The sequence below is a fragment of the Cyprinodon variegatus genome, unplaced genomic scaffold (assembly GCF_000732505.1).
Source record: "Cyprinodon variegatus isolate N-32 unplaced genomic scaffold, C_variegatus-1.0 Scaffold863, whole genome shotgun sequence".
Classification (NCBI taxonomy): Eukaryota; Metazoa; Chordata; class Actinopteri; order Cyprinodontiformes; family Cyprinodontidae; genus Cyprinodon; species Cyprinodon variegatus.
In genome coordinates, this window is record NW_015151316.1 from 122,951 (window position 1) to 136,731 (window position 13,781).

At 38.6% G+C, this 13,781-nt stretch overlaps 1 protein-coding gene across 4 annotated transcripts in view; it reads right to left on the reverse strand.

Moving 5' to 3' along the window:
* Nucleotides 1-2,002: 2,002 nt before the first annotated feature.
* Nucleotides 2,003-13,781, reverse strand: part of LOC107099368 (septin-7-like) — a 54,843-nt gene continuing 43,064 nt past the window's right edge. For 2 of the 4 annotated variants that reach the window (XM_015397452.1, XM_015397450.1), the window contains exons 8-14: nucleotides 12,748-12,844; nucleotides 11,535-11,546; nucleotides 6,925-6,976; nucleotides 5,422-5,547; nucleotides 5,053-5,188; nucleotides 4,120-4,265; nucleotides 2,003-3,537 (exon numbers count right to left, since the gene is read on the reverse strand). In XM_015397452.1, the coding sequence (XP_015252938.1) occupies nucleotides 3,498-3,537; nucleotides 4,120-4,265; nucleotides 5,053-5,188; nucleotides 5,422-5,547; nucleotides 6,925-6,976; nucleotides 11,535-11,546; nucleotides 12,748-12,844 (609 nt within the window). In that variant the 3' untranslated portion in view covers nucleotides 2,003-3,497. The remainder of the gene's footprint in view (nucleotides 3,538-4,119; nucleotides 4,266-5,052; nucleotides 5,189-5,421; nucleotides 5,548-6,924; nucleotides 6,977-11,534; nucleotides 11,547-12,747; nucleotides 12,845-13,781) is intronic. The other 2 variants (XM_015397454.1, XM_015397453.1) reach the window with 2 other exon arrangements.

A 13,781-nucleotide genomic window follows, 5' to 3' on the forward strand; every position in this document is an offset into this window, starting at 1 on the left:
TTGATGGTGAAGCAACCCACTGATGGTGGTCAGAGGGCCCGGTGACGCTAGTGCACGCCAGCCTTACTTCTGTCAGTGAGCCCCAGGGCAGGTGTGGCTACAATGTAGTTTGCCACCATCGATAAATGTAGTGTGAAGCACTTTGGTCCAGTGTCCTCCTGACTTAACAAAAGTGCTTTATAATTATGGGCCATTTAGCACTAGTGAACCTGGCCCTTTGTGTTCTGACACAAGAAACAAAAGTTAATATTGTCTCAGATAATTCATAGGTATATCACTGATTCCAACCACAGACCAATCCAAGGGCTTCCAGAGGTTATGTCACCTTATATGAAATATAAAATGCCTGGAAAGTGATGAAACTCAAACCAAACCAGGAGATGAGCAGCATCTTAGTTCAAACCTCCAACTATTGTCCAACTTGAAACAGAATAGAAAGTAGAGATAATGTGAACCAGTCTAGTTACCGTTGGTTGGAATACCTGCTCAGAGGAGCCAGAAGCTGGTTGGCTCCATTCAGCCGAGATGTAAAGCAGTTCTTACAAACTGATCAATATATGTGTAGAGATTCACAACTGCTTTCTCTTCAAAAACACTTTTTACAGAGTAGAAAACTTGCAACCGGTATACCAGAAATTGTCCGATCAAAGGTTTATGAGGTTTCCTGAAAATATTTTCCCTGAACTCGATCCATGAGGCTTTGGTTCTGAGGAAGGGTTTTACTGAGGGCATATTTAATAGGAATAAAAGCATCAGGTTGTTTCATGTTAATCATTGGAGCTTTATTCTTTTTTCAGTTCATGGACCGAATGACTTGAAGCCCGGGAGGTGCTGCTTTAAATTCTTCACAGGCAGGATCCCAGACGCCCACATTTTGTCCATCAGCAAAACTCATCAGAGCTGCTCAAAACGAGGATTTGTGTACGTCCATCTCTCACTGATAATTCGAAAGTTTATAGAAAGCAATTCTCAGTCTCCTGTAATGTAAACGTATTAACAACCAATTTTTATTTCTGCAGGATTAACACTCCTCAAGGGGACTACTGTGTGGGTCTGACTCAGAAATGGGCCATCAGAGCTTTCATGAAAACTCCAAAAGTCTCCAAGAGCGATAATGAGCAAGCAGCGCCATCCTCTTCACCTGCAGTCTGAACAGCATGAAGCTCATCACTTCCCGCAGCAGGGTCCAAAACGCTCTGATCATCTCCATGGAAACCTGAACAACCCTGTCATAAATGCAAACCAATGTTTCCTAGATTTTTTTTTTATTTGGCCACTAAATAGGAGGGTTTTCTACTTTATTCATTTTGGACTTTAACCTTTACTAAATACCGATTTAGTTTCAACAGCGTTTTAGAAAAAATAAAGACATAAATGATACAATCTTTAATTTAAAAGCCTTAATTAATATGTTTGAACTTTTTAAAATGACTTTTTTGAAGTTGGTCTATATCAAAATAAACCCTAAACTATTTGTTTACAGACTTTGGAATCCCACTGTAAATATACACATATTTGCCTTTCTTTGCTTACGTCAAAATATTATACAGCTTACTGTGCTTATTTTCATCAATAAAGTTTAATTTCACAAAAATGTGACAACTCAGTAATGACTTATTTTGGTTTAAAAAATATTTGGTGTAGCTAGTTATTAAAATTATAACATATCACTATCAAATTTTTAGGAATTGCAGGCTAACAAAGAACTCAGAGCAATTTCAGCCATTTTGAATAGAAAAAGCTTCCTGGATGGGAAGTGAAATGTCTTCAAACTTGGAAAAAAAGTCCAGTTGATTTTTTAAAACTTTTTTTTGAATGACTATGGCCTGGATGACTGAGAATCTTCACCAGCATATCAACTTTCCTTTAAGATGAACATTTGTTTTTTCCCAATCACCAAAAATAATTTTATTCAATTCCAACAGCATGAAAAGTTGTAAATGCCCAAGTTTTAAGTGCCTAAAACGATTAAAAAAAGAAAATCACAGGCAGTTATTGTTAAAGCATAACTTTAATATTAACCATGTACAGTTAAGAGACAGAAAACATGATAAACAAAGAAGAAACATTGTATTTATATAGATATATATAAAAAAAGAAAATATTACAAAAAATACAGCTAAACTTAAGCATTTGGGTCAGTCGTTACAGATTCTTATGATTTCAGATTAGATGTAAACAAAAAAGGGGGAGCAGTTGTGAGGAGCTTTATTTAAGGGGACAGATGTATAGATGAATGCGGTTCTGCTCTGAAATAATGTGGAAAAAAAAAAGAAAAACTGAACAGCTTCTTGTTTGTACACATCAGAAGCAGGTAAATACAGTTAATACTTTATGTGCTGTGGGTTTGCCCTGCTATTTATCAGGAGGAAGAAGGGATTTATTCAACCAAAGAAGGGATTAAGGTAGAGTACAACCAGTATTTTATATCCATCATATGAAAATAAAACATTACAGCTCTGAGGAAAGAAATAGTAAACTAAACCCTTTAAATCTGTTCTGTTATTTATCAACATAAAGGTGAGTTTATTTGTAAAACAAATATGAAAAACTTTATTTTGATTGGAATTCTATCAATTTACAGATTAAACAAATCCTCCTTTGTGTAATTTTGCATAAACTATTGGGAATAATCATGATAGAGGGTTTAGGTGGATGATATAAAACCCATCAATATAAAACACCTTTGTTCACTGTGATGTCACACCAGTGAGGCTTCACTTTATATCCTAGAATAAACAGAAATAATTCTAATGTTTCAGAACAGACGTGAAATCAGAAGGGATTATTTTTCATACTATTATAAAGAAAAAAAAACATTTTGATTTTAACTGGTTAGCAGAACACCTTTTCAGCTGGACAGAATGCAAACATGCTTCAGACTGAGAAGCTTTTACTTCATTTGTTTACAGCCGTTAATCTTAGAAGATATTTTTAACTAGAGACAAGGGAAGAAAAGTTATTTTGGAAAAACCTTGTTAACGAGTGTTTTAAAACCTGAATAGTGCCACAGAATCCTGTTTTCTTACCCTTTCCTGAGGCAGACGGAGATCTGCCGCTGAACGGGTTCACTAACTAGTCTGTCTGCAGTCGGATCAAGCAGCTCCTGAAGCAGAATCAGCGTCAGCAGACTGACAACACTGCAAACACTCAATGTCTGAGGGGTTCTAGCTTCCTAACAGTAAAACAAACCGCTATCTGCGGACCTGAAAAACTACATGTTTACAAATGGATATGCATGGTCCCTGCCACGTGGTAACTCTGAGGAAGGTCCCTCTTTGTCAAGAAATACAGCAAATAGAAAAGCACAAACATGCATTCCTCATGAGAAGCAGAGGCGCTGCAGAGGCGAGTCCGTTTCTGCGTCGTGTGATACGGGGGAGGTTGAATTTGACATCTGACTGAATGATCGGTCTGAGGCCCACATGACACAAAGACTTCAGAGGACATGGACAGGTAGAGGAGTTTGAAACTGAACCGGGAGGTTTTCTCTGGCTTTAAAAGATTTTCCCTTTCTTCTTGTTCTTCTCCATCGTCCTGTCAGAGAAAGGAGAAACAATAAAATACATTAACTATTTTCCAAACTAAACCAAGACAATGAAAGGTGCATCTGACATTTTTTTATTTATTTATACACCAGTAACTGAACGTTTTAATGACAAATTACTGCGCCTGCTGACATATATTTTTTTTCTTTTATATTTTAAGCTTTGTTTTTGCTCAGTTTGTCAGTAAATACATCCTTTGTGTGTATATTTATCATAACATGTGACTGTGATTACTTCACTGTACCATACCATTGGTCAACAAGCCAAAGCAATGAAGGTAAGGGAGAGTGCAACTCTCCCTTACCTTCAAGATCGTTCAAGATCAAGTGTAAAATGGTGTAAAAAGAAGTTTGATTCCAACAGAGATAAAAAATTGTGTTGGGCCCTTGGAGTTCACTAAAGCTCAGGAAGCTTTCTGATTATTGCTGTGAATTTGATACAAAAGTATAGTTGATATAAAAGTCAATCAACATTTAAATTCCTCCCATTTCCTCCTCAGTCTCATAATGTTGTTCCGTCACTATTAACAGCTAAACAGAAGGTGATGAAGGCAAAGCAAACTGGTACTGACTTGGAGGCATCCAGTTTCTGCTGCTCGAGGATTCTCTGCTGAGCCTCCCAGTTGGCCTTCTCATCCTCGAACACTCGCCTCTTCTCTTCCAGCTCCTTGTACTGCGCCTCCAGGTTCCTCTTCATCTGTTCGTGGCGCCTCTCCAGCTGTGGATTAAAAAAAATCAGCACAGAATCGAATCACTTTCGGACTCAAGTTAATACTGGTTTTCTACTGCAAGTTAAGTGATCATTTGGACAGATCAATGCTTTTTGCTCCATTGGTAACGTAACTCCACCTCCACCACGTGGTGACTGCTACATCTTAGTCTCCGCTGTCGGATAGCAACAGCCTATGGCGACAGTGGGCCACTGTGACAGCAAATCCCATAATGCTTTGGGAGGAGAGCTCTCCGCGCAAAACATTCTAGGATATATCTGTCACTTCTGATGCTTTTCTATTGTTTTTATACACATGGTAGACACTTTTACAACCCTCAGCCGTTTTCAAAGACCCGTGGTGAGAAAGGTGAGCTTCAATGACTTTCTGAAACCGCAGCTCACCACAGATACACACCTGAAAGTGTAAATGCGCACAAAAAGATAGCAGGACAAGCACATAGGATGGCCTTACGTACACATATCACCAGGATGATTGACAATTAGGAGGACCACTTATTTTATGAATCCATCCAGAAATAAAAGATCATCCTCTATACCTTTAACTGTAAAGGAAGATAATTAGTCAGCCAATAAATTTACTGAGGTCCCTGAATTATATACCTAGACTCATCTTTGACCTCATTTTCATGCATCCTCTAAATAGCTCACAAGTTATCTAATAAAGTCAGTTTTGATATTTCAATCATAATCTTTTCTAAACTTTTCTACATCTACACCATTCAGGACGGTTGAAGATAAGTCAGCACTGAGGTAAACCATCATTATCACCAACCTCAGCCTCGGAATCCTTCAGCTTCTGCTTCTTCTCCTTAACCTTCATTTCAAAGACCTGCTCCATCTCCGCCTCCATCTTCTTCATCTTCATCACATGCTCCCTGCGCTCCTCCTCCATCTGAGCCAGAGGACTCCTGCGGGTCACAGAAATAAAGGAGATAAGAGAAGTTCACAGAGATTGCTAGGTGGAGTTTTCTATCAGCTGAAACTGAACCGGATCTCTGACTCTCATGAAGCGCAGCGCTGTACAGTTGGAAAATATTAACTTCATTTTCTCCCCCCGTACTGAGGCATTACAGTATTTTTATGTATGAATAGAATACTACTATTTAAAAAGAAATAGTAATCCCTAGAGCTGAGGTCTTACTTTGTGAGCTGCCCTTTGGTCTTGGTGGTGTCCACCCCGTTACAGGTGACAGCGGCCAGTTTTTTACTGCGATAATTCTCATAGTGGACGTTGTTGGTGACGTCCTTCAGATCCTGCATGTGTGTCCTTTGGAAGGAGAGAAAAAAAAAAGGAAAAACACAGAAATAAACATCTCCCAAATCCATCAGAATACAGAACACCATGTTTAAATCGGTTAAAAGTCGTCACTGAGCCAGGTCAAAGCAACATACAGCAGGTAACCTGGGTTTAGCAGCTTGCCCAGGGACTAATGATCAGTTTATAGAAGGAAACTGAAATCAAACCCGCAACTTTCTTTTGCAAAACAAACACTGTACCCACAGACGCCTGAGCCGTTTCAGGATGATCGCATGAATACAAAATGATCATTTGCTTTCCTTACCTAAAAACCTCTATTATTGCGATATGTATGCGCAAGTAAGTTTATCTTCTCTCTTGTGTTAGTTTCCAACTACAAAACCCCCCATCAATGACAATATTAACCGCAAAGGGGTTAACCGCAAAACATTATGGACAGACCGAGGTCCATATTTACCAAAAAAACAAAAAACAAACAAAAATCAAAGATATGACACGATAAACATAAAATCTAACAGAAGACAAATTTAAAATCACATACACAACATGAAAACAAATTTTTAAATAAAATGTGTTTAAATAAAAAAACAAATATTGAACAATTTACATTTTAGTGCTATTCATTTATCTGTTTTGTTTGAATTTTCCCATTCTGAAAAACCCCATCTGAATGCTGCAAAAACAACAAAAAAGCTCTAAGCTTTGGATTAAAGCAGCCCAGTTGACCCTTTAATAAAAAACGATATTTAGTAATTAATAAATGTTTTATTTTTTTACTATCTACAAAAATCTTATAAAACAAATAACTTATTTCAAATATTAAAGTCCTTTTATCTTACATCATGATTTTTTTTATAAAATAGGACAGAGTAAAGAAAAATTATAATAAAAAATTATTCCCATTTTGAATCCTTTCTCCATATAGCTCTCTATAGCTGCCAAAAACTGCTATTACTCTGTTCATTTGCTGCTAAATAATAATCTAAAAATATTGATATGTTGGATAATTATGCAGTCGATCGTTGAAATTAAAATCGATACCCAGTCCTGCCAAACAGCCTTTGTTTCGTATGACAAATAAACTAACACTGAAATTTAACATCCCTGTTTTACGTAGAAAAAGCCAAAATTTTAAATTTTGTCTTTAAATGCATCAATAACTATAATAAAACTATGCTCTGATTATTCTGTGAATATTATCTTTATTTCAATTTGTGGAATGGACTTTTCAAATCTGTAGCACCTTTTTCCAAACTTTCTTTCCAAATGCAGAATTAAAACAGTTTTAGGGACAGAAAGCTTGAAGCCACTATCAGATGGACATCATTGGGGCACATCCCTGTGAAAATGAGAGAAGCAGGTTTGCAGTAAAACCCTGTTTCTCACCGGATCAGCATGTTGCGCAGCACAGTGAAGTCGCAATGCTCCCCGTTCTCAACTGAAACATAGCAAGCAGAGAGAAGAAAACAGCAGCAGTCAGACACACAATTCAACAGTACCATGTCTTATCAAATTCATCCTCAGATTATCTCTGCGGTGGATTTTCAGATATCTGTGGCTTGTTTCCTTTCTACACTAAAAACTTACCAACTGTTCAGTATTTGATTTAGTGCTGAGATAACATGGATTCAAAGATCTTCACACTAAAAACTTTAAAATGCAAGTCAGTATTAAACAGACAGTTCAGTCATTCAGGAGGTCTAAAGGAAGGGGGTCCATTTTCAACGAGATCCGTTCCCATGGTAACAAAATTTTATAGTGTTAGTACTGTATCTAGAGAAAACAACAGAGAAAGACTATGATCAGATAGGATGAGTTCTTTTAGAGATTTAAATTTCAGGAATATGTAGGAGTTTCTCCCACAACAAGCACACCTGCTGAGATTGCCATTTTATTTTAGATGGTGGATTTTCTCAGATGCTTTAATGAGTTTTTTTTTTTGCAACTTAAACAGAAGTGTTACACGGAAGTCTTAGAGATCCTTAATGGCCCGAGACAAAAGTGTTTAGAAAGTCAATGAGCCCCTCAGGGCCTTTGCATGCGCTCTGCTGACACCTACAGGACAAACTGGAGACAAACCCTGTACAATCAAACCCTTTCAGCCCTGCTCCTTGCTAATCAAAAAGATAATGGTTAATCTGAAATAATTTAAACTCTCCAAACCAGCAGTCACAATGTGTGTCCAACACGGTCAAAGATTTATTTCTAAAATAATGAATGAATGAAACAGCTAAGCGTTTCACACGAACGGCTGTTTTCCTGCTGTCCTGTTAACAACAAACCCAGATTTATTTTATTTGAAATATTTTCCTGAATCCTACAGCTCTGAAGTGAAAGAAATAATCTGTATGAGCAGCTGGATGTACAAAACAGTGCATCTAACTGCCTTTGCAAATCCATTGCCACCTGGAAGGAATTCCTCTCAATGGAAATGTAGCTTCTGGGAGACATTTTCATCAAAACATTAAAAAGGTTTTAGAGAATATAAACTTTTCTTTAAGATGTAGGAAGAAAAGCACATCGAAACATCATGCGGAAGCAACTTTAATGACCAGTTTGAGCACATTAAATAAATGACTTTTAAAACAACAAAGAGATTTATCTGTTTTAGTGAGTTATACTTTTAAATGGGTAGAAAAAAAAAGTCCTATCCGATCACAGTGTTACTCTACTGGACTCACAGAACGCCACACAGACGGAGGTACTGAGGGTAAGACAACATGACTGTTCCCACTTTGTGGCTCAGTGGAATGGTTATAAGTTTACACTGAGACAAAGCAGACAGGGTAAAAAGGTCAGACTTTGGGATTCTGGAAAAGGACTCCAGATAAACTACTGCTCAGGTTGAACATGGTGGATCTCCAAGCCTCCTCTTCATTCAGTACGTTGCTCCTTTCTGCCTCCCACCAACTCAGCAGCACATCATGACCAGCAGAGGGAAGAAGGAGGACACCTTACCATTGATGAAACTTAAGCTGTCCTTGCCCTTGGCCTTCCAAAGCAGCCACTGACCTCCTGTCTCTTCTAGAGGAGGGAGCTCTGACGAAGGGGAGGGGTACGGTTTTTAAGTTACTGTGTGCGCCCAGCCAGGGGCTAAATCTGGGTCTGGAGCTGCTGGGATCCGTACGGCTCACACTTGGCCCAGAACTGGCCAGCATTTGGCCCAGATTCAGCCCGGATCAAACACCAAAACCTGCATGTGACCAAACTGACTGATAAGGAACACAGGTCTTTGTAGAAGGGAGTGTGGCGGTTATTGGGGGGGTTCTATGCATGACCAGGAGGGAGTGCAAGCCTCAGTAAAGGAACAGGTAGAGAATCTAAGTAAAAGTTAAGGGTCAAAAGAAAACAAAAAAGGATTTAACAGAGTCTAAAAACGTATTAATAAATGTCAGATAACACCTGATTACTGATGGTGCCTCACCGCTTTTGGATCCTATTTTTCAAAGGTAACCAATCAGAATACAGTTCAGAAACATTTTCACCGCTTTTATTTACCGACTGTGCTCCTTAATGGCTTGAAGATGAAATAGAATTGGTCCAATAAAAAAGAGCACACAGCCTTTTATTTAATACATGCAGAACAAAAGGATGTTTTTCTATCAAGATGAAGCTCTAACAGTCAAATTCTGTATGCTAATGAGTGAAAATTTATCACAAGCCATGTTACCCAAATTCATCAAATAAGCTGCTACATGCTCCGCTAGTAAACACTAACTACCCATAACTATTTATGACACTATAAGCAATGTGTTAGAGCATGTTGGTTTGCTGTCTGTGATCCAGAGATGCAGCAAGGCCTTCATACCATCCCCGCTCCGCACCTTTCAGCTCAGTTAGTGGCGAACGAGCTGAGCTGCAGGGTGCTCTGGGGCTTAGATTTAACACTGATGATCACCATCAGTGTTAAATCATCAGTGTTAAATCAGTGTTCAAAGCCTTAGCAGCAAATAAGGAAACCACAGCATTAGGGTGAGTTTTTTTTTTTTGGTTGCAGATGGGGTTTCAGCACCAAACAGCCTCTAGCTCTCTCCATGATTATTAACAGAATCAGACCTGGGAATAAACTTAATCTCCGGGCAGTTTTAAGGTGGACTTTGATTGCTATGGCTTTCTTCCTCTTTAACGTTGCTTATTATCATTGTCTTTTTTTTATTAAACCAAAAATTATGAGTAAACAGATGACTAAAGAATGTCCTCATGAGGTCTTATAACCTCCTCACATCAGAAACTTCTGACCTGCCTCGACTAAAAGTGTCTGCTGTTTACAAAACTGAAACCACAAAAACATTCTGATTGAAACCTAAATTGTCTTAAAAACTTTGGTTCAGGTAAAAAAAACTAGATGCCAGTATATTATCTGCTTCTGACTAATTTCATCATGTCTCTGCTTTAGCATCAGGTCATGGTAATTAAAGCAGAACAGAAAATACAACAGAACAAAAACCCCTGCAGACATAAAGAAAACATTCAGTGAATCTCTGAGAAAAGCTTCATGTCACGTTAGCGTCATATGAACCCTGGTACATACTTGGCTCTCCTCAACAAAATGTATGGGCCATAAAAACCCTTAATTAATGAAAACATTATAAATTTATAAATTTATTCCGTTTACGTTTATTGCAAAGATATCTGTAAGGCTTAATAAATTGACTATGATAAATGGATGTTTTCTCCTCTCCTAGAGCTTTGAATGTTAAACTTGTACCAGTTGTTATGTGACGGGGTTACACTTTTCTCTCTATGGGTCCCACTATTATCCACCGGGTGGTGGAAATCTGCTGGTATGTAGCCAGGAGTTGGAGCAAAACTCCTATATCCTAACTTCATCTTGGTACCATATCTTCATGCATCAATACAGTTATCGTGGACAATAGCTTTATATTTTATTTTGCAGAAAGTGGACTAAGCCTAAATGCTTGTATTACTGGCCAGGGCTACCAAGAGCCGCCATATTAATTTTGATCACTGAATGTCAGCCCTAACCCCTATATAGAGCACTATATAGTTATAACGCCATATTATATAGGTGCCCAAATATCTACCCTAACCCCTACATCTCTTAATCACTATATAGAGCGGGGGGAGTCAGTTAACTGACTGTTCGGACAGATGATCACTACTTTTCGCTTTACGCAGACTCCGCCTCTGCGCACAGTAACTGCGCCATCTTTGTTATTTGTTGCCGGTGCCGGGTAGAGACAGCTGTAGGCGGCAGCGGATATGTCCCCAAATGCTTTGCAAGAGCATCATGGGATTTATGTTGACGGAGAGACGGAACAAAGATGGCCGGGTGCTGTGCCGGTAGGCAGAGTCACGTCAGCAACGAGGAGCGAAAGGTAGTGATCATCTGTCCGAAAGGTCACTATAAAGTCCACTATATAGTGCCTGCTCTATATATTGACTTAGAGATTAAGGGGTTAGGACAGACGTTCAGACACAGCATATGTATTGACCGACAGATGGTAATCCTGGGCCGTTATTTTTATCTGCTTCTACTGCTGCCTTTAACCGTTTTTTCTCTAGAAAGTTCTTCACTGAATGATGGACAGAACCATGAATGATTGCTCTGGATTTAGTTTCCCATAAAGAGCTGACCTGGCCTTGTGTCCATTTTCTCCTCTCCCTACCTGGTTGTGGCAGATACCAGGTCATACATTGGAAGGTTATGCTGAAAGTTTCTTCCGGTTAACTTGTTAACCGTCACATTCTGTTTGTGAGACGCATGTGTTGCTTTTCATTATGGCAATAAATGTGTCTACGGATTGAACTGTTAATGCATAATTCATCTGCTTTAGTGTTACGGAGATTTTCAGTCTATAGCCCAAGTCTGATCAGAGCATTGGTTTGACCATCAGCCTAATGAGGTGAGAGCAAAGCAAATGAAAGTGGAGGGAAAGGAGGGAGGGGCAGATTCTGAAGAGAGGGAGGTGGGAGTTTACATGGAGGCAAGAGGTGTGGGGGGGTTGAAATAAAGTGAATGATGGTTTGTTTACCAAAAATGCCCTCTGTAAGACATAGAGTAGACAAAGAACAAAAAAGGGAAAAAAGAGAGAAAAGAAAGAATGAGACAGTGACAGACTGATACATGGTCAACCACAAAGCAACAAAAGGCTTCTCACTTTATTTCATTGAGGATATACAGACCCCTTCCCAAAACGGCATAAAAAAAGAAAAGAGAACACTTTACAGAGGTGGACTGTGAGGATGCGTGAAATACCAGAGGACTCCAGGTCTGTTCTCCTTTTCCAGAATCCCTTTCAGGATCAACTCTACCAAAACAAGTGGGTACACTGGTGCAGGAGGGAAGTAGGATAGGAAACTGATCTAACTGATCTATGCCCTCACTAGTCAAAATGTAACACTTCACACCTAAACAGTGGATTATCAGATAGTTTATGCTACATCAAATATTCATGAAAAAAAAAAACAATATAGAATTAAGAAGGAAACAAATTCAGTCCAGAGGTTTTACTGTCTATGATCAAAGCATTTGTTCCCAATCTGGTTATTTTATCTGGACGGGAATAGCCTCAATCCTGATGGTCTTTTTATCAGTCATTTAGAGCCTGGAAGGCTTAAAATCAAGTTCAGTTCTTGAACAAAAAGCTGATAATGCTTCTTTCTATTATGTGTTTGATGCATCACCATTAAGTGGTGATAGATATAAAATAAAGTTCCAGTGAGAGTGTAGCTAGAATTTGTTTATCCAACTCTAGAGTAATAAAGAAAGGTATTTATAAAGTCCAGTTTTAAAAATCTATCTTGGGTGTAATTAAATGCGTTTAATCTACTTCCATTAGCTTCTGATTTAACAATTCCTCAATCAATTATAGAGTTTCCAAATAAAAGCTAAGCTGATCTAGATTTTTGACAAGTTGATATATTACCCGGTACAGAACACACTGAGTGGACAGATGGGGGAAACATGCATGATGTTCCATCATACGTCATTCATCCAAACAACTTTCCAAACACGTCCACCTTTAAACAGCAACATGTTTCAGCCTCTTTTTGGCAAATTTCCTGTCTGATAAAGTGCAGTGAGAGTTTATACGGATCCACATAACAAATCTGATGAAACGTTAAAACTGTTCTTTGGTTTCTTGAAACTTTGAATTACTGAAGCCTGTGTTCTAGTCGTCTACATTCTTCTCATAGTTCAAACCTGTTTATTTCTCTTCCAGAGGTGGACCCGAGTCAACCTACCTTCTGCCACGCCCCATGGGTACTGACGACCTCTGACCTTTTTGCCGTTCACCTCAACAACCACATTGCTGCCAACTACAGCCAGTGGCATCTTTTCCTAAAAAGAAGAAACAAAAAAAAAAGAGATGAAACAAAAAAACTCCAAGAATATTAAAAACATTTCTATATTATCTATAGAAGAAGTCCCAGAAACAAATTTTCCCATTAAGTAAAAATAAGCAAGATGGCAAACACAGCCCCACACGCGTCTCTATCAACCCAGTCAGCCTGCTACTGTACATGTCAGCAATGTCTCTGATTGCTGTTGATTACATTTTTTTTATTTTTGCTGCAGCTTCAGCAAAGAGGCCCAAATTCAAAGGAATCAAATAAACGTGTGCAACGTTAGAAACATATCAAAGGCCCAAAAAACTGGAGTCTCATGCTGCTCTAACAAATATAACCTTTAGGAGGACAATGAAAGATAAATGCCATATATTCTACTAAGTCACACCGTTTATATAGTTTGCTTCCAAAGAGGAACAGTTTTGTTCACATTTTGGTGAAGGGCTGGAAAAGTTAACATTTATTTTTTGGAAATATTTTTGATGTATTTAAGAAAGGAGCTGCATGTTGGAACAAATGAAACCTATAATCAGAGAAGACAGGCCAACACACCAGCTGGCTGATATTAGCTGTTTGTTTTTCCTTGTATCTGCATCGGTTGATAGATTTGCAGTGTGTTCTCCCCACATGGAATTCACTGCTGACCCCTTAACCGCTCCTGCCTGGTTTGCATAGGGATATAATGCAAGTCCTCAGCTCTTGCCGCACACACTGCATTCGGTGTGAATGCACCTAAAACTATCTGGGCTCATTGTTTTGGTCCAGCGATTGCTGCTGGTGGGGAGGGGCAGAGTGTCTCTCGCTGCAGAGCTGCTGCTGGAATTAGTGCAACAGTTTGGGTTAATGTGAAGAAGATTTAATGATAAAGAAAAAAAAAATAAGACTAATTAATTTATTCTTTATATCAGACCATCAGGGGTTGGCAACCC